The sequence below is a fragment of the Fundulus heteroclitus genome, chromosome 9 (genome assembly GCF_011125445.2).
Source record: "Fundulus heteroclitus isolate FHET01 chromosome 9, MU-UCD_Fhet_4.1, whole genome shotgun sequence".
Taxonomy (NCBI): domain Eukaryota; kingdom Metazoa; phylum Chordata; class Actinopteri; order Cyprinodontiformes; family Fundulidae; genus Fundulus; species Fundulus heteroclitus.
This window is the reverse complement of record NC_046369.1, coordinates 9,470,813-9,491,684: the sequence shown is the minus strand read 5'-3', so window position 1 is coordinate 9,491,684 and position 20,872 is coordinate 9,470,813. Positions and strand designations below refer to the sequence as shown.

The 20,872-nt window shown below is 42.7% G+C and overlaps 2 protein-coding genes across 3 annotated transcripts; both read left to right on the top strand.

Moving 5' to 3' along the window:
- Nucleotides 1-87: 87 nt before the first annotated feature.
- Nucleotides 88-6,318, top strand: LOC105922926 (interferon-induced protein 44-like). Its single transcript, XM_036140980.1, has 8 exons — nt 88-167; nt 907-1,431; nt 1,708-1,756; nt 4,678-4,873; nt 4,969-5,121; nt 5,209-5,380; nt 5,511-5,611; nt 5,708-6,318. Exons 2-8 carry the CDS (start codon nt 951-953, stop codon nt 5,900-5,902), a joined length of 1,347 nt encoding a protein of 448 aa, XP_035996873.1. The 5' UTR covers nt 88-167; nt 907-950; the 3' UTR covers nt 5,903-6,318.
- LOC105920481 (interferon-induced protein 44-like) lies at nt 5,840-18,828 on the top strand. 2 transcript variants are annotated; one of them, XM_036140982.1, is made up of 8 exons: nt 5,840-5,923; nt 7,517-8,041; nt 8,304-8,352; nt 16,784-16,979; nt 17,075-17,227; nt 17,315-17,486; nt 17,628-17,728; nt 17,825-18,828. In XM_036140982.1, exons 2-8 carry the CDS (start codon nt 7,561-7,563, stop codon nt 18,017-18,019), a joined length of 1,347 nt encoding a protein of 448 aa, XP_035996875.1. In that variant the 5' UTR covers nt 5,840-5,923; nt 7,517-7,560; the 3' UTR covers nt 18,020-18,828. The 2 variants fall into 2 exon arrangements, with proteins under 2 accessions (XP_035996875.1, XP_035996874.1); XM_036140981.1 differs by lacking the exon at nt 5,840-5,923 and adding an exon at nt 6,429-6,903.
- The last annotated feature ends 2,044 nt before the right edge of the window (nt 18,829-20,872 follow it).

Here is a 20,872-nt window from a genome sequence, read left to right as displayed (position 1 = left end):
CTAAACTTCATCTTTTGGGCTTGATGTTGGAAGATCAGTTTAGATCATGTTCCCTCTCATGGCCTCTAGGGGGCCAGGACGGGAAGTCCTTCAGTCTTCTGCGGTTCGTGAGCTTCTTCACTCAGCTCTACCCCATCGGCACCAAAGATCTGCGTCTTATTAAGGAGGTAGGACTGAAACAATTAAAACTTAATATGTTATATCATATCCGAACGTCACTCTCGCATTTATTGTCTTGGGAATTATTTCCATCCATCCATTTTCCATCACGCTTGTCCCTGTTGGGGTCGCGAGGAATGCTCGAGCCCATCTCCAGCATTCAATGGGCGACAGGCTGGGATTTATTCTTAGCCCACAAAGTAAAGCTGCGGGGTTTCAACTTCAAAAACTATAAAATGCCGCAATAAAGGCAGGAATTACTTTTTTTTTTTTTTTTTTTACTTTATATGACTTTATTTGTTTTATATAGGCTACAGTTGTTTTTATATTTAGGCGGGGCGTGTCTGTCGTCAGCCCGTCAGGAAATCGAAACTTATCATTGTCATGAACGATAGAAAATGAGAAACAATAAGCCGCATTTATTATCATTAACTGAGCAGCACCCTGGTTATGAAGCACAAAGCACAATATTTCTCTATCACAGTCTTTGATTCAAATGTTATATTCAACATTCTAAGCTGGGTTTTGGGTTTTCTTTAGCTGTAAACCATAATAATCTAAATTAACAGAAATAAATGTCTGAATTGATTCTTGATAAGTCAGACATGTCTGGAGTTTTATTTTAGGCTTAATCAGCCTGGAGGTGGTTTTGATTGAAACCCATTTTATTGTTAGTAGACATTTCAACGTGTTGCAGCTATCTGATTTCATTTGACCCTTTATGTAATCTGTTTTGTGTTTTTTCAGACTCAAACTTGAATTTTACCTAAAAGTTGAGACCAGCAGCTCAGATGTCTACACTGAACTCACTGCTCTCCAAGAACCAGCAGAGAACAATCTGCTCTCAGCTGGGAAGTGTCAAACTGAAGCTGCTCTATAAAGCCACGGTCCACGGCTTTACTGGTGCTGCCTTCCACCAGCGATGTGACAACCAGTCACCCACTGTGTCTGTGGGCTACAATGCCTCTGGTTACGTGTTTGGAGGCTACACCAAGCAACCTTTTAGCCAGTCTGGGCAATATGTGAATGATGACCAGGCTTTTATTTTTGGTTTGACTGGTGGAATACTCCAAAAATATCCAGTTACAAATTCTGCATATGCCATCAAAATGATTGCCAACTGTGGTCCTTATTTTGGAGAATCCCTAGTTCTTGTTAACGGAAGCCAACCAGTGACTCACAGTAATCCACAAAGTTATTACAAGTTCAATCCTGCAGAGATGCACGGCAATGACCTGAATCTGACTGAATGTGAAGTTTACCTGGTGGAGGGTGAGTTTTCTGGGGAAAATAACATTTCACTGTCTGTGAAATTTTAATACAAAAATTCTAATAAGCTACATGGGATCATTTTATTACCTGGAGCATATTACCTAAAACTTTCACCTGGTTACAATGAACTTTCATCCACCTGTTAATTTTACTGATAAACTAAATTTGAAAGTTAGATTTACATGATATCCACAAACTTTTGGATAAGTAATGTTTTACAAGACAAAAATGGTGGATTTTAGAAATAAATTATTCAACATTTGTGCTCTTTAACAGAATCTACTGAACTTGAGACGCCATGGAGGAATGTCATTTGGGAATCTGGGTAAGTGCAAAAGTATTTACATGCCTTGAACTTTGTCCACAATGTGTCAACATATAACTAATAATCTATAGTGCGATCAATGACCTTCAGCAGTCAAATTATTGGAAAATAATAATTTATGTATAATTTAATTTCAGTATGAGGACCTCAGACTTTATGTAAGAGTCAACAATGCTTTTTTGTCCACGCGGCGAAATTTCTCTTTGGCCACTCCAGTTCACATTACACACATAATGAAGGCAAACTGACAAACGCTTTTTTGTAGCGATCAGGAGAGTCACAGATAACAGATATTGACGGTAGTAAGGTACTTATTGTACAATGATGATTTGAGGCTTCATTTACAGAAATGTGCATATAGATATCCTGAGATAATATTATGCAAGTAGGCAGTAACTTTAAGGTGATTGTAACGTATGACGGGCTAATGACAGTGGGGTGATTTTAAAGCGTTGGACTGCAGTCTTCCATCAGGGAGCAATAGCCCTCACAGCTCTGGTGAAGAAGCTGTTTCTAAGTTTATTTGTTCTGGCTTTGATGCTTCTGAAGCATTTACCCGGTGGGAGAGGGGCAAACTGTGCATTGCCTGGGTGGATGGGATCAGTGGAGATGGCTATGTCCCTTCTTTGGACTCGTTCTGCATATAGAGTCTAGATCCTTCCAGATGGCATCCCACAATCCCCTGCAATGTTCTCACCACCCGTGCTAGGTCCTTCCTCTCCTGGACTGTGCAGCTCCCATACCACACAGATATGCTGATACATAAAACGCTTTCTATGATAGCTCTGTAGAAGTTATTTAGCAGTTTAGCGGGGAGTCCACACCTTTTCAGTTTCCAGAGGAAGACAAACCCATGTTGGGCCTTCTTCACCAGGAACTTAAATGCTGACCACACGCTCCACCACGTCCCCCTGTATGTAGAGAGGAGCGTGCTCAGTCCTCCTGGACCTCCTGTAATCTATTATCACCTCCTTGGTCTCACTAGTGTTCAGGATCAGGTTGTTCCTGGAGCACCACTGTGAGATTACTGACCTCATCCCTGTAGCTGGACTCATCATTGTTGGAGATGAAACCCACTACAGTGGTGTCATCCACAAACTTCACCCCCATGTTTGTGGGGTGGATAGCAGAACAGTCCTGGGTGAAAAGGGTGAAGAGAGCAGGGCTGAGGACACAACCCTGTGGCATTCCTGTGTTGAGGAAGAGTGGGGCAGATGTGCGTTTTCCTATTCTCACCTCCTGGGGCCTGTTGGTGAGGAAGTCAATGATCCAGGAGCAGAGAGGTGTGGATAATTTAGAAAACAATGAACAAACTAAATCATGAAGACCAGGAACTCACACCAGACAGGTCAGGTTTGAAATTGTATCAGAACATCCTGAGCTTTGAACATTTTGGAATAATGTCAGCTTAAAATGCAAACCATGAGACCAGGCAGGCAGATGGAGTTTTAATCAGAGAAGCAGACATGAGGACAGGCACACTGGAACTCTGAAGGAGCCATAGAGACCCCACCGTTTATGTAGGAGACACAACAATGTAGAAGAAGCTCCTCTGGTCAGATGACATCAGCGCTGAACTTTTTGGCCAACATGCAAACAACATGTTTGGTGGGACATTAACAATGTACATCACCCTTAACTCCACCATTCCTGCAGTAAAACATGGTAGTGGCAGCATCATGCTATGGAGATGTTTCTCAGCAGGGTAACTGACCAGTGTTGTTGGGAAGATGGATGTAGACAAATATCCTGGAGGAAACTTTTCAGAGGCAGCAGAAAACATGGCCCTGAGGCAGAGGTTCAGCTTTCAGAAGGACAACAAGCCCACATATACAGCTGGAGCTACAGTAGAACGGTTTAGATCAGAACATGTTAGAAGGGCCTAGTGAAAGCCAAGAAACAAATTAAATGGAGAATCTCTGGCAAGACTTGAACATTTAAGTTCAAAGAGTTGATGTTCTTCACCTAATCTGCCTAAGTATGATTAGCTTCCTAAAGAACTAGCAAAAACTTCACACTCTAGATTCATAAGCTGGGGGGATTTGCTGAGACCCAGGGGAAGACCCAGGACACGCTGGAGGGACTATGTCTCCCGGCTGGCCTGGGAACGCCTTGGGATTCCTCCTGAGGAGCTGGCCCAAGTGGCTGGGGAGAGGGACGTCTGGGCCTCCCTACTGAAGCTGCTACCCCCGCGACCCGACCCCGGATAAGCGGAAGACAACGGACGGACGGACACTTGCTTACAGCTGTAACTGCAGCCAAAGTTAGTTCTGTGATGTATCTAAATGGGGTCGAATACATGTGCAGATTTTCCGATTTTTATATTTAAAGGATAAATCGTCGATTTTTCACCACTAGGTGGAGCTTGACCACTGTCTGTAGACCTAAACAAGATATGTATTAGGCCACACCTACCTCTACTTCCCCACCAGCTGCGATCTGGCACCCATTTCCCCTCCCCTTCTCACCCGTTGCCTTGTATATTTGTAAAGGATGAAAACAGCATCACCTTTCAGAGGAACATGTCTAATGAAGAACTCAGTAACTCATAACTTTATAATGCTGTTAGCAAGAGAACCTTTCGATCCTCTGGCCGTGCCATCTCCGCCATTTTGTGCCTGCTGGTGGCATTTTACGTGCACTTGCGGCCGGCCCAGCTATGTAAACAAGAGACTGGAGAACAACACAGAGATGGTGTGTGACGTCATACCATAGTCCATCTGAAAATATACCTTTAGTTCTTCACAAAAGTATTTTGTAGTTCTTTCTATCTAAAATAAGACAATTTTTCTTACTGCTATTTTCAATCTACCATCAGAGGCTACACTGTGCTTAAATGAGCTCAATAGGAATGGTTTTAACATTATTATGTAGCAGGTCTACTGGTACCAGCTTCTCAGTAATGGGATGTTTCTCTGCAGGAAAAGAAAGGAGCTGATGGAGAGCATCAAAAACTACAAGCCCCCTGTCAGTTCTGTGTCCCAGGCTCGGGTTTTACTCATTGGACAAGTTGGAGCTGGAAAGTCCAGCTTCTTCAACTCCATCAACTCTGTATTCAGAGGCCATGTCACCAGCCAGGCCATCTCTGGCTCTTCCCCCACCAGCCTCACCACTCAGGTCTGTTTCTGCCCCTCATTTATGTATTTTCCAGTGTCCCAGTAAAATGATCCTCCAATAGTATTTTTCTGGGTTTATTATTCTACCTTTTTCAGTTTCGAACCTACTCTGTGAGAGATGGACGAGGAGGCAAACCTCTGCCAATCACCCTGTGTGACACCATGGGACTGGAGGACAGCAAAGGGGCGGGGCTTGATGTTGATGACATCAGCAGCATCCTCAAAGGACATGTGCCAGACTTTTACCAGGTGTGATATCTGATTACAGTTTGTGGAGGATAACTTGTATGTAACATGGAAGTAAATTCAAAATATTCCTCATTTACATGGACGCAGTTCAACCCCGCTGCTCCTCTGCATGCTGAAGTTCAGGGCTATCGCAAGTCTCCAGGTGTCAAAGACAAGATCCACTGTGTGGCTTATGTTATTGATGCCTGCAAGGTCTCCATTATGCCCACAAAGCTGGAGGAGAAGCTGGACGCCATCCGCAGAAAGGTCAACCTTTTGGGTCAGTAGAACTTCTGATTCAATCATTTTTACCTACGTATTTGTTTAAATTACAACTAGATTTTTGAACAAGGTTTATACCTGGATTTCTTAAAGCTTGTTGGGAATATTCTCACCTGTTCTGTTCGTAGGGATTCCTCAGCTGGTGCTGCTCACTAAAGTCGATGAAGCGTGTCCTTTGGTGAAACAGGATCTTAGAAACGTCTACAAGAGTGGATACATCCAGGACATAGTGAGGATTCTTTTAATTATTAAGAAATCACTCTGTCTGGATATTAAACTTGACGACGCCGCTCTGAATCCCTGTTTGAACCCTTCTGTGATCCAGATGCAGGGCGTCAGCACCAAGGTGGGGGTGCCGCTGTCCTGCATTGTTCCAGTGAGGAACTACAGCGGGGAGCTGGAGCTGGACTTGAACTGCGACATCCTGCTGCTCAGCGCCGTCATCCAGATGCTTCGCTTCGCCGATAACTACTTCGACGAGCTCAGCGACCGACTCAGCAGCACTGAGTTGAAAGATTAAGAATTTGTTCAAACAAAACCTGTGAGAAACAGCTCAGCCTTATCTACAGGGTTTATACACAGTCACACATTTATCTAAAAGCCACAGCATTTTACATATTGAAAAAAAAAACCGAACAAAAATAGGAAATCTTCAAGGAGGCAAGTAGGTTTTCACTGCCATGAATGTTGATAAAGGGCTGAAATCAAGTAAAATTTAGTAAATTTACCTCAGTTTGCATGTATAAAAGTCATTTTCTTTTGGAAAAAATTGCTCTTTGTTTTACATTATAAATATTTTTGTTAGGTTGCTCCCATCTCTTGCTTTAAAAGCTCACTTTTTGCTCATTTACCAAGTGTGCTTTTGCTACAAAACATTTCATTGTATTTGTACTGAAATGTGCTATACAAATAAATTTGCCTTGCCTAAACTTTTAAGGGGAGACTAACGCTAACTTTGTTGTTTTGCTTTATCTTTTAGTTCCACCTTCATATTTTTACAACAGCCCATTTATAGCTACAGGCTCTTATGTGTAGGAGACCTGACTGATGGTGAAATTAAGTCATTTTGAATCATGAGGTTTGCTGTCAGCTGACGGACGTTGCATGTTAACTTTGTTGCGATTATTGCATGAATCACTGAGATTTATGTCACTCTGGCTAGCTGTAACAACTGGGGCTTTATGTACCTTTTTACCTTTATCAATAAATATTCTAGATTAATTTGAGGGATTTAAATTGCTGAACTTGCTCTGTAACAATCCATGGATTCATGTGTGTCACTGATTTGAAAAAGAAAAAAAAAGAGATTTTCTACAGAGTTTTTGCTCTTTATGTAATCTGACCGCACTCAGCATAATCTCTTGGGCTTCATGTTGGAAGATCAGTTTAGATCATGTTCCCTCTCATGGCCTCTAGGGGGCCAGGACGGGAAGTCCTTCAGTTTCGTTTCTTCTGCGGTTAGAGAGCTTCTTCACTCAGCTCTACCCCATCGGCACCAAAGACCTGCGACTTATTAAGGAGGTAGGACTGAAACCATTTAAACTAAATGTTACAATATATCCGAACGTCACTTTCGCGTTTATTGACTTGGGAATTATTCTTAGCCCACAAAGTAAACCCAGCTGCGACGTTTCAACTTAAAAAAAACTAAAATGCCGCAATAAAGGCAGGAATTATTTTATATTGCATTAGTTGTTTTATAGTTGTTGTTATATTTAGGCGGGGCGTTTCTGTCGTCAGCTCGTCAGGAAATCGAAACTTATCATTCTGTCATGAACGATAGAAAATCAGAAACATTCAGCCGTATTGATTATAATTAACTGAGCCGCACCCTGGTTATGCAGCACAAAACACAATATTTCTCTATCAAAGTCCTTTATTCATCTATTATACTCAAAATTCTAAGCTGGGTTTTGGGTGTTCTTTAACTGTAAGCAATAATAATCTAAATTAACAGAAATAAATGTCTGAATTGATTCTGGATAAATCAGAAGTGTCTGGAGTTTTATTTCAGGCTTAATCAGCCAGGAGGAGGTTTTGATTGAAACCCATTTTTATTTTCAGGAGACATTTCAACGTTGCAGCTCTCTGATTTAATTTGACCCTTCATGTAATCTGTTTTGTGTTTTTTCAGGCTGAAAGTTGAATTTTACCTAAAAGTTGTGACCAGCACCTCAGATGTCTACGCTGAACTCACTGCTCTCCAAGAACCAGCAGAGAACAATCTGCTCTCAGCTGGGAAGTGTCAAACTGAAGCTGCTCTATAAAGCCACGGTCCACGGCTTTACTGGTGCTGCCTTCCACCAGCGATGTGACAACCAGTCACCCACTGTGTCTGTGGGCTACAATGCCTCTGGTTACGTGTTTGGAGGCTACACCAAGCAACCTTTTAGTCAGTCTGGGCAATATATGAATGATGACCAGGCTTTTATTTTTGGTTTGGCTGGTGGAAACCTCCAAAAATATCCAGTTACAAATTCTCCATATGCCATCAAAATGATTGCCAACTGTGGTCCTTATTTTGGAGAATCCCTGGTTCTGATTAACGGAAGCCAACCAGTGACTTACAGCAATCCACAAAGTTATTACAAGTTCAATCCTACACAGATGCACGGCAATGACCTTAATCTGACTGAATGTGAAGTTTACCTGGTGGAGGGTGAGTTTTCTGGGGAAAATAACATTTCACTGTCTGAATTTTTAAAAAAAGAAAAGAAATTCTGATATGCTACACGTGATCGCTCTATTAGCTGACACTTTCACCTGGGTACAATAAACCTTCATCCATCTGCTTATTTTACTGATAAACTAAATTTGAAACTTGGACATAATATCAACACATTCTTTTGGACAAGGGATGTTTTACAAGACAAAATTGGTGGATGTTAAAATGTAATTATTTAACATTTTTACTCTAACAGAATCTACTGAACTTGAGAAGCCGTGGAGGAATGTCATTTGGGAAACTGGGTAAGTGCAAAAGTATTTACATTCCTTGATCTACAATGTGTCCCCAATGTGTCAACATATAACTAATAATCTATAGTGCAATCAATGACCTTCAGCAGTTAAATTATTAGAAAATAAGAATGTATAATTTAATTTCAGTATGAGTGCAGTTGTTCTCTCAAGACCTCAGAGGTTAATTAAGAGTCAAGAGTGTTTTATTGTCACTGTGGCAAAATTTCTCTTTGGCCTCTCCAGTTCACTTTACACATAATGAATGCAAACTGACAAAAACAGTCAATGAACAAGGGTTACAGGTGTTTTTGCATGATTCAGGAGAGTCACGTATAACAGATAATGATGTAAGGTACTTATTGTACAATGATGATTGAGACTTTGTTTACAAAAATAAGCATTTAGATATTCTGAGATAATAGTGTGCAAGTAACATTAAGGTGATTGTAATGTATGACAAGCTAGTAGCAGTGGGGTGATTTTAAGGCGTTGGACTGGAGTCTTCCATCAGCGAGCGATAACCCTCACAGCTCTGGTGAAGAAGCTGTTTCTAAGTTTATTTGTTCTAGCTTTGAGGCTTCTGAAGTCTTTGCCTGATGGGAGAGGGGCAAACTGTGCATTGCCTCGGTGGATGGGATCAGTGGAGATGGGTCTGTCCCTCCTTCGGACTCGTTCTGATCTAGAGTCTAGATCCTTCCACATGGCATCCCACAATCCCCTGCGCTGTTCTCACCACCCGTGCTAGGTCCTTCCTCTCCTGGACTGTGCAGCTCCCATACCACACAGTTATGCTGATACATAAAACGCTTTCTATGGTAGCTCTGTAGAAGTTCTTTAGCAGTTTAGTGGAGATTCCAGACCTTTTCAGTTTTCTGAGGAAGAAGAGCCGTTGTTGGGCCTTCTACACCAGGTAGGAGGTGTTCACATTCCAGGAGAGGTCAGAGGAGAGGTGAATGCCCAGGAACCTAATGCTGTCCACACGCTCCACCGCGTCCCCCTGGGTGGGTGGGATAAGTGGAGATGGGTCTGCCCCTTCTTTATTCTGCATAAATGCTAAGTCCTTGCTAAGTCCTTCCTCTCCTGTATCGTGCAGCTCCCATACCACACAGTTATGCTGATACATAAAACACTCTCTATGGTAGCTCTATAGACGTTTTTTAGCAGTTTTATAGTCCACACCTTTTCAGTTTCCAGAGAAGGACGAGCCCATGTTGGGCCTTCTTCACCAGGAACCTAATGCTGCCCACGCACTCCACCACATCCCCCTGTATGTAGAGAGGAGCATGTTAAGTCCTCCTGGACCTCGTGTGATCTATTATCACCTCCTTGGTCTTACTGGTGTCCAGTATCAGGTTGTTCCTGGAGCACCACTGTGAGATTGCTGACCTCAACCCTGTAGTTGGACTCCTAATTGTTCGAGATGAGACCCACTACAGTGGTGTGATCCACAAACTTCACCCCCATGTTTGTGGGCTGGATAGCAGAACAATCCTGGGTGAAAAGGGTGAAGAGAGCAAGGCTGAGGACACAACCCTGTGGCGTTCCTTTGTTGAGGAAGAGTGGGGCAGATGTGCGTTTTCCTAGCTTCACCTCCTGGGACTGTTGGCGAGGAAGTCACTGATCCAGGAGCAGAGAGGTGTGGATAATTTAGAAAACGGTGAACAAAATTAATCATGAAGACCAGGAAGTCACACTAGACAGGTCAGATTTGAAATTGTATCAGAACAACCTGAGCTTTGAACATTTTGGAATAATGTCAGCTTAAAATGCAAACCATGAGGCCAGGCAGGCAGAGGGGTTTTCAGGGGCGTAGGAAGGTTTTAAAATGTGTGTGTATGTGTGTGTGTGTGTGTGGGGGGGACAAATAAGATAGATGAGGTATTATAGCCAAATGGCGAGCGGAGCGAACCAAAAAAATCTGTTGGGTCCATAGGCAAAGAAAAGTGAAATGCACCCCTATTTAACATGTTTAATGAGCATGCTGATTAAAGAAGCAATCAGTACATCTAAATCTATATGATCTTCATTAATTCTAAGAAAATTTATTAATATTTAAGAAATTAATAATTCAAATTAATACATGGTCCAATTTTAACTCTACTTCAAGAGGAAGTAGCCAAACCTAAACTAGGGTATAACTATGTCCTCTATTGAGCCCCCAAAGGAACTAGGTTCAAAGAGTACATGGACAGGTGGTTTCAATTAATTTTATAAAATACAAATATTTTAGTATTATGATTTTGTAAAACATCATAATGCAGATTATACAATTTCCATAATTGTGATATATAACTCAATTTTGGATGATAAGGGAAAACAACAGATATTGACTTAGACTTACTTTATTGTCATTTTGTATGCACAGAGTGCATACAGAACGAAATTTCGTTTTCATACAGCTCAGAAAAATTTGCAGTAACTCTACAGGATACCTTGCAGTGAATTACAGTACAGGATAAAAATGCAGTAATAAATCGCAGTTCAGTTACAGGATAAGTTCCAATTGACTTCCGGGTAAAGTGCAGCAGTGAACAGTAGGCAGTTGAAATGTAAACAAATGTAAACATGCAGTAAGTTTCCAATAAAGTGCAGCAGTGATTCAACAGTGGACAGTTGCTTGTAAACAATTATGCAGTAATTCCGGATAAAGTGCAGCAGTGATATTGGAGACTAAGAGTTGAGCAGCATTTATAATGCTGGATAAGGGTACTGTACAAATGCGGAAATCAGCGAGTGTGGTACATAGTCCGTTTTATACTTCAGCAGTTCAACAGTCTGATGGCAGCAGGGAAAAAGCTTTTGCAGAACCTGGTGGTCCTGCAGCGGATGCTGTGGAACCTCTTCCCAGAGGGCAGCGGGAAGAGCAGTCCATGATGGGGGTGTGAGGGGTCCCTGATGATGTTACGGGACACAGCGCTGAGATGAAATGTCCTTAATGGAGGGAAGAGGAGCCCCGATGATCCCTTCTGCTGTCCTCACCACTCTCCTCACGTTCTTCCAGTCGGAGGCGCTGCAGCCTCCACACCACACAGAGAGACAGCTGGTCAGAATGCTCTCTATGGTGCTTCTGTAGAAGGTCTTAAGGATGGGCGGGGGCAGGCGGGCTCTCCTCATCCTCCTCAGGAAGAACAGTCGTTTCTATGCCCCCTTCACCAGTGACGTGGTGTTCACAGACCAGCTGAGCTTGTCCGTGATGTGCACCCCCAGGAACTTGGTGCTACTGACCACCTCCACAGCTGAGCTGTTGATCAGCAGTGGAGCGTGGTGAGGCCGGTTCTTCCTGAAGTCGAAGATGATCTCCTTCGTCTTCTCCACGTTCAGGATCAGGCTGTTGTCTCTGCACCAGCACACCAGCTGCTCCACCTCCTCTCTGTAGTCCTGGTCGTTGTCGTCTCTGATCAGGCCCACCACCGTTGTGTCGTCAGCAAACTTCACGATGTGATTGGTGGTGAACCTGGGGACGCAGTCATGAGTCATCAGTGTGGGACGCAGCCCTGAGGGGAACCCGTGCTGAGGGTGATGGCATCAGAGGTGTTCTGTCCGACCCGGACTGACTGAGGTCTGTTTGTGAGGAAGTCTAGCAGCCAGTTGCGAAGGGGTGTGTTGAAGCCCAGATGCTCCAGTTTTCCCACCAGATTCTGTGGCATGATGGTGTTGAATGCTGAACTGAAGTCCAGAAACAGCATCCGCACATGCGTGTTCTTCTCCTCCAGGTGTGCTAGGCTCAGATGAAGAGCAGAGGAGATGGCGTCCTCAGTGGAGCGGTTCCGTCGGTAGGCAAACTGGAAAGGGTCGAGTGTTGGGGGGAGACTAGAGACGATGTGTTCCCTTACCAGCCTTTCAAAGCACTTCATCATGATGGGAGTCAGTGCAACGGGCCGGTAGTCGTTGTAGCAGGTGACTTGAGGTTTTTTTGGCACCGGAATGATGGAGGCAGACTTGAAGCATGCTGGCACTGTGGCTTGTTTCAGCGAGGTGTTAAAAATGTCTGTGAGGACACCAGCCAGCTGACCTGCACACTCCTTGAGGACCTGCCCAGGTATGTTGTCGGGGCCTGGGGCCTTCCGCGGGTTGACTCTCTTCAGAGTCTTACACACGTCAGCTGTGTCAAGGCAGAGCACCTCCTGACAGATTAAATTTGGTATTATCTCAAAGACAAAGAACAATGTTTAAATATACAATTATTACATACTGTTCAATAAATGCTAAGCTTTTTTAATTAGGAGTCATTTTCATAGGTCCTGCCTCCTCCCAGTTTGTGACGTACCGAAGTCCCAATGCCCTATCTGTCCCCTTGTAAATAAATATCCGTTTTCATGCCAAAATATTTTTTCAACCTCTTAAACAAAGATAGACGTGGTATTAAGCGTTTAAATTTAAATTAATACTAATTTTACATTTTAGAGACATAAAAAGACAACAAACAAGCATTAAAGTACAGTTTATGGGTTGGGTTCTGCAATGTTATAAGATGAGTATAAAACTCATCTTTAGAACCAATCTCTGCTAAAAATGGTGATCTGCACCGCCTAATCTACTTTCAGCAGTTATCATCAGTTATTGTAACTATAAACTGCAGAAAATACGGTCAGAGCGGCTCTTTCTGAGTTTACTCTTTGCTCCTGTCAGGATGAGCTGCAGTGCGTTTTGAGGCGGAGGGATATTTCAGCGTTACTTAGTTTAGAGCCCAAACAATCAACTTCACTTTCAGAAACAAGCCGAAAAAAACCTGCAACCCACAACTCACAAAATTTACAAGTGACTTTAGAAAAAAATAAGACCAAAGTCGTATAAAATAAGTGGGCTTCACAACAGTGAGCACTCTTTCCAAGTTCGTCGTATCCCTCCGCCGCTCTGATCGGGGGGTAAACAGATGTTACGGCAAATTCTACATCATAAAAAAAGAAAAACCTATCGAAAAGTCTCGCTCTCATGTCATCTTGAAGACATTCTTCTTCCAAATGTTGGCTACAGATGAAGTTTTTTCTCTCTGGCCATGCACGTGGGAATTGTTGCTTCAACAATAGCTCTCGCGAATTTCAATGGTGAATTCCTCTGGAAATCTGAAATAATTGTTGTTTATCACAGAAGATCAACTGTGTCCAACAGCTCCTACAGTTGCTAATGCACCGTCGGCTCTCCACTTATCCACGTCACAGGATGTGATGTCAGGTGGCCATTACTGCCCATATTTGGGCAGTAATGACTGCCCCCATACACAGTGATCCAGACGACGACGTTTTTTTTTTCTTATTGATTAATGCAAAATTTATTAAATACCCACAAACGTATTCGTTTTAGGTATAGCTAATGATCCCCTGATTATTCCTTGTTGACCAGACTTCCCCTTTAAAGTTACTAATATTGATTTGAGAGTAAAATGGTTTTGACATAACAAATGTGCAATTATTGATAATAAAAATAATTAGGACTGTCAACCGATTAAAACAATGAATCTAATTAATTACATACTCTGTAATTAATTAATCTAAATTAATCACATATAATTTTTGCTGTGAAAGTATTTTAAATATTTAAATTCAAATGATTCAATGAATAATCAGCATTAGATACATTAAAGTTCAAAAACTCTTATTGACATTTCATGCCTTCAGACGTTTTAACATGTGGTTGTGGCATATGTGGCACACAGTAACGTAGGGGACACAATGAAAATAAATGAACATTCCCCTCAATATCAACACTTTACAACAGTAAAGTGACGTCTGCGCCAAGGACCGCGGAACCGGTAGGGCCAGTAGGGCCGCGGCCCTACCTACTTTTGATGATCAAACATGTAAAATAATATATATAAATAAAATTTAATTATTCAATAGCTATTTTTTCAAATGCACAATAGTCTATGGCAGCAGCATCATTCTCCAATGAGAAAGCGATAAATCATCCCATCTAAAAATGTATAGGGTAGTTCACTGCTATTGTTTTCATCCGGGTTTTTCGCGCATGCGCGACTGGTAGGCAAAAGGCGAACACAATGGCGGACAGCAGCAGAAGCGGCTGCTGCTACTGCTGCTGTAGCAGCCGCTTCTCCGGCCCGTGTAGCGATCGCCACCTCCCCTCCGCCGCTATTTAAGTAGAACACTGGCTCCCCCAGTCCATTGGGAGTGTCTGCCTGCGCTCTTTTCATTGAAAATATCCATTTCTTTCTTCATCCTTCCTCCTTCGGTAAACGACAGAAACGTACATCCAACGATTTGGAATGCCTCTCTGTGCAACCGGGAGCGCAACAAGTCGTAGGCATTGCTTAGATTCCAAAAATAAACCAAGTAAAAGTACGCTCTAAATCACCCATTTTGTCATGTATTAGACGAGAACAGTACTGTTTGTGCCTACTACACGCCGGACATGGACGTAGCGCTGACGTCACGCGTGAACTACCCTATTGGCTGATTGTGTCATGTGATGTAAACAAAATGACCGCTACTTCGTTTGCTTCGTTAGCTTAGCTAGCTTTAAGGCTGTGTCCACTGCAAGTGCTGAGAGGTGTTTCTCGTCCCTCCGTCGTATCAAGACCTATCTGAGATCAACAATGACCCAGAAAAGACTAAATAGCTTGATGTGCGCCCACACACACAGGGATCTTTTGACCACAGTGGATGCTTTGAGGATAGGACTTCATCCAGCATAATGACAGACGGAGACACTTTTTCGGGAATATTTAGAGCAGGGGTGAGTTTGACTTTTCTTTTTAAAGTATTTTTATTCTGTAAATATTGTGTTAGCTGTAATATAATGATTGTAAGTGGAAATAAATCCGGGGCGTGTGTGCTAGAACGTCAGAAAAAAAGTTAAATAAATGGGTAGTTCACTTTCATCCGGGTTTTTCGCGCATGCGCGCCGGACTGATGGGCCCGACCAATTTGAAATGCGTTCCGCGGTCCATGGTCTGCGCTACTTCCGGGTTACGCCGGTAGGCAAAAGCAGGACTGTTCTCGCCAAACACCATAACAAAACGGGTGAATTAGAGCGTGCTTTTAGTTTATTTTCGAAATGTAAACAATGCCTACGACTTGTTGTGCTCCCGGTTGCACAGAGAGGCATTCCAAAACATTGGATGTACGTTTCTTTCGTTTACCAAAGGACAAAGAAAGAAACTGATATTTTCAATGAAAAAGGACCCAGGCAGACAAATCCCAATCGAGCCATCATACCCCGACAGAATTTGCAGTCTACACTTCATCTCCGGTAAATACAACTTAATTTTGCACTGGTCATTGTTCTGCTTAAATAATTAAAGCCGCAAGCGGCGTCGATCGGCCCTGCAGCCAAGCGCCTTCGCACACCGCCGGCTGCCAGCCACCACAGAAGCTGTCACGCATTTTCCCCGCCCGTCCACCGGGCGATACACACGAACGCGTTGGGCAGCGCTCGCCCACGACTCACAAAAAATCTAGTGCAGATTGGTCGATGCAGCGAGGAGATACAACCAAAGGTATGTTTTGCGGGGGGGCAAAACATACCTTTTGCCCCCCCTGTCCAAAAAGTGAGGGGGCACTTGCCCCCCTTGCCCCCCCTATTCCTATGCCACTGCGGTTTTATTCAGAGAAGCAGACATGAGGCACACTTTAACTCTGAAGGAGCTAGAGAGACCCCACCGTTTATGTAGGAGACACAACAGATATAGAAGAAGCTCCTCTGGTCAGATGACATCAGCGTTGAACTTTTTGGCCAACATACAAACAACATGTGTGGTGGGACATTAATAATGTACATCACCCTTAACTCCACCATCCTGGCAGTAAAATATGGTAGTGGCAGCATTATGCTATGGAGATGTTTCTCAGCAGGGTAACTGACCAGGTAACTGACAGCTGTACCAGTCCGTTGTGGTGAAGAGAGAGCTGAGCCAAAAGGCGAAGCTCTCGATTTACCGGTCGATCTACGTTCCTACCCTCATCTATGGTCATGAACTTTGGTTTGTGACCAAAAGAACGACATCCCGGATACAAGATTCCGAAATGAGTATTCTCCGTAGTGTGTCTGGGCTCTCCCTTAGAGATAGGGTGAGGAGCTCAGTCATCCGGGGAGGACTCGGAGTAGAGCCGCTGCTCCTCCATGTCGAGAGGAGCCAGTTGAGATGGCTCGGGCATCTGGTTAGGATGCCTCCTGGACGCCTCCCTGTGGAGATGTTCCTGGCACGTCCCACCAGGAGGAGACCCAGAGGGAGACCCAGGGTACACTGGGTATCCAGCGTACCCTGGGTGATGATTTCTCCTTTAAAATTACCCAGGGTAAATTCTTCACAAAAGTATTTAGTAGTTCTTTCTATCTAAGATAAGACAATTTCTCTTACTGCTCCTTTAAATCTACTATCAGAGGCTCCACTGTGCTTAAATGAGCTCAGTAGGAATGATTTTAACATTATTATGCAGCAGGTCTACTGGTACCAGCGTCTCAGTAATAAGATGTTTCTCTGCAGGAAAAGAAAGGAGCTGATGGAGAGCATCAAAAACTACAAGCCCCCTGTCAGTTCTGTGTCCCAGGCTCGGGTTTTACTCATTGGACAAGTTGGAGCTGGAAAGTCCAGCTTCTTCAACTCCATCAACTCTGTATTCAGAGGCCATGTCACCAGCCAGGCCATCTCTGGCTCTTCCCCCACCAGCCTCACCACTCAGGTCTGTTTCTGCCCCTCATTTATGTAGTTTCCAGTGTCCCAGTAAAACGATCCTCCAATAGTATTTTTCTGGGTTTATTTTTCTACCTTTTTCAGTTTCGAACCTACTCTGTGCGAGATGGACGAGGAGGCAAACCTCTGCCAATCACCCTGTGTGACACCATGGGACTGGAGGACAGCATAGGGGCAGGGCTTGATGCCGATGACATCAGCAGCATCCTCAAAGGACATGTGCCGGACTTTTACCAGGTGTGATATCCGATTACGGTTTGTGGAGGATAACTTGTGTGTAACATGGAAGTAAATTAAAAATATTCCTCATTTAAATGGACGCAGTTCAACCCCACTGCTCCTCTGCATGCTGAGGTTCAGGGCTATCGCAAGTCTCCAGGTGTCAAAGACAAGATCCACTGTGTGGCTTATGTTATTGATGCCTGCAAGGTCTCCATTATGCCCACAAAGCTAGAGGAGAAGCTGGAAGCCATTCGCAGAAAGGTCAACCTTTTGGGTCAGTAGAACTTCTGATTCAATAATTTTTCCCTACGTATTTGTTTGAATTCTAGCTCGATTTTGAATTTTGAACAAGGTTTATACCTGGATTGCTTACAGTTTGTATTGTGTTGAATATTCTCACCTGTTCTGTTTGTAGGGATTCCTCAGCTGGTGCTGCTCACTAAAGTCGATGAAGCATGTCCTTTGGTGAAAGAGGATCTGAGAAAGGTCTACAAGAGTGGATACATCCAGGAAATAGTAAAGATTCTTTTAATTATAAAGAAGTCACTCTGTCTGGATAATAAACTTGATGACGCCGCTCTGAATCCCTGTTTGAACCCTTCTGTGATCCAGATGCAGGGCGTCAGCACCAAGGTGGGCGTGCCGCTGTCCTGCGTGGTTCCAATAAAGAACTACAGTGGGGAGCTGGAGCTGGACTTGAACTGCGACATCCTGCTGCTCAGCGCCATCATCCAGATGTTTCGCTTCGCCGATAACTACTTCGACGAGCTCAGCGACCGACTCGGCAGCACTGAGTTGAAAGATTAAGAATCAAAACCTGTGAGAAAAAGCTCAGGCTTATCTGCAGGTTTTATCCACAGTCACACATTTACCTAGAACAGCCACTGCATTTTACATCCAAAAAAAAAAAAAATGAAATCTGCAATAGGGCAAATAGTTTTTCACTGCCACAAATGTGGATAAAGGGCAGAAATGAAGTAAAATGTAGTAGATTTACCTCAGTTTGCCTGTATGAAAGTCCTTTGATATTTCATTTTCTTTTTGAAAAATTAGCACTTTATGTTTTACATTAATATTTTTGTTAGTTTCCTACCATTTCTTGCTTTAAAAGCACACGTATTGCTCATTTATACAGTGTGCTTTTGCTACAAAACATGGTGAGACATATGAAGATATGGGATAAAGGATTGGAACATGTTGAAGATGCACTAAGCTCTTGTACTTTTGCCATAATTTTATTTCTTCTTTTGATTCACACACAAGTTTTTATATGTTAAGTGTTTACATCACCAAAGTATTGTTGCCGTTTACAGTTCAAGTTGTGTAGTTATAATTTTTTAAGTTTGGTATGTTGATTTCAGTATGAGTGCTCTCTTATTGTCCAAAAACAATAAGAAAGCATTAAACTCTATGCTTGCTTTGTTTCCTATCAAAATTCAATGAGAGTTCTAAAGAAACTGGGCATATCTGCGGATCTCATTTATTTTCCCTGCAATGCATGGTCACGTCATATCGTACACTTTCATGTAGATTATGAAGAAACAAAGACTTAAAAAGTGGGTCCTCTTCAGGACCTGGAGAATTACATCCCTGATAATAAACGTTCATAAGCGATAGTAATATTCTCTGGGAGTTTCATTTTCTTTTTCAAGAATGGCAAAAGCATCAAGAGTCATAGAAGCCTGATCCCTTTTCACAGAATATTCTTCTCTTAAAGCTTGGCAAAGGGCTGAATAACCGTCACAAATCTCTAGAGGAAGAGCTTTAATGAAAACACAAATGCTCTTAGCGGTTGTTATCCATATAAGCTTTAGTTTCTCACTAGATGAGGGAAATGGCAGGTCAAGATGTGAACTCTGACATGTGGTGGGGGTTTAGGTTGGTGTGGGCCACCTGAGTGACTCTTCTGGCCCTTAGGGGGCAGCACAGAGTCAGTACAAGTGGTGGTATGAGTCAGGTGTGATGGCTGCTCATCCCTCCAATCTGAACCACCTGTGTCTGCAGAATTATTTACCTGGTACTCTTTGGGGCAGTCCACTGCAGCAGGGTGGTGCGACGCTCCACTGTGGACAGTCTGACTTCCAACAACCCCCCCATGGAGTCTGTGGAAGTACTTTGTGTAAACTCAAAATTTAGAGGTTCTGATCTAAATTTTGGAAAGACTGGCTCTGTTTAAGGTGCTGCAATAGAAACTGCAGAGCTGTTCTGGGACTCCAGCTCCTGCAATGATTCAACCTGCTGAGGTTGATCGTGTAAGGATTTCACCTGAAGGGTGGGGGACTCACTTTCTTGATGAGACAAAGGCTGACTGAAATCAGGAGTTTTGACCTCCTCGGTGTCAGCTTCAGTTTCCTCCATCCTCACTTTCAGCCTTTGAGAGCTCCAGTTTGGCAGCACTCACTCGTTCTAAAACCATTTGATGCTCAACCTGCAACTGAGAATATTTTTCATCTTCTAGTTTTCACTTACGCTGATATAACAATGTAAGCTGTCCCACAACTTCTTGGATCAGAGTCCTTTTGATCAGATTCCTGATTAAATTAATTAGTTCCTTGATCTTTTCATCACATGCAGCAAGGTTAAAACAATTTAAATTACTCCATTCATCTAAAGATAAGCTGATGAGGTCTGCAACGACAACCTTCTGCCTCTCTATGTCTGCTTGGTCCACCACAGGTGCAGCTTCAAACGTGGGAGGTTCTGGCTACATCTTTCTAACACAAAACAACAAACAAAGTATGACAAAACTTTCAAAATAACAAAAGATTCAGTCTGTGCATGCCTAACTATGCATTTATGTTTAAATATACATTTGTAAATACGTATATGTGTGTGTAGAAAAAGGTGCGCAAGTTGACAGTTCATCGTGTGGCTTGTGACGACACTGTTCTTTCAGTCTTAGCAATGCTAAACCTTTAGGAATTACTGCTTAATTTTTCTTCAGGAATTAGTAGTTTTTGTGCAAGGCTTAACCCTTTAAGGAATTACAAGCGATTTAAGGTTATGCTTTCACCTTTGCTTTTAAGGGAAATTAGCACTTTTAGCTTTATGAGCCCCCCCCCCCCCCCCCCCCCCTTTCCACACCAGCAGGGGGGCACCTCAGAAAAACTAGGAGTTAAATCTGGAAACAAATTCTTAAAATGTCTTAGACAAATAGGCAGAGGATCTTAGGTTAGATATTTGAGCATCTAACTCGTTTGGACAGGAAGTTAATTTTTAAAATGCATAACTGTGGACTTTTCATTTAAGAAATTTGGTTTATGCAAACATGAGAATAAGTCACAGCATCTGGACTCAGATGTGCAACAAAATTTTGTTCAGTCAGTACGTTTAACTTTATAATTAAATCAATTATCAGAATGTTGGCTACATCAAATTGCTCGACTGATTCAAGCATTTGAATTTAAGATTTTTGTCGTACAGTTTATTATCACTAGCTGAGAAATTTTTAGTTAATTTTTTTTAAAGTCCAAAAGTATCAAAATGTTGACGCCAAAATGTTGTGCTATTACACACTGTTTAAAGTTATGTAATCTTTTAATAACTCTCTGTTAGGTATTGTCCGGGGAATATCAACCCAAGGGCTGATATTAGGACAATAATATAAAGGAATGTTTCGAGCACTGGGGTTCTCTGAACAGCAAACTGCACACATATAGA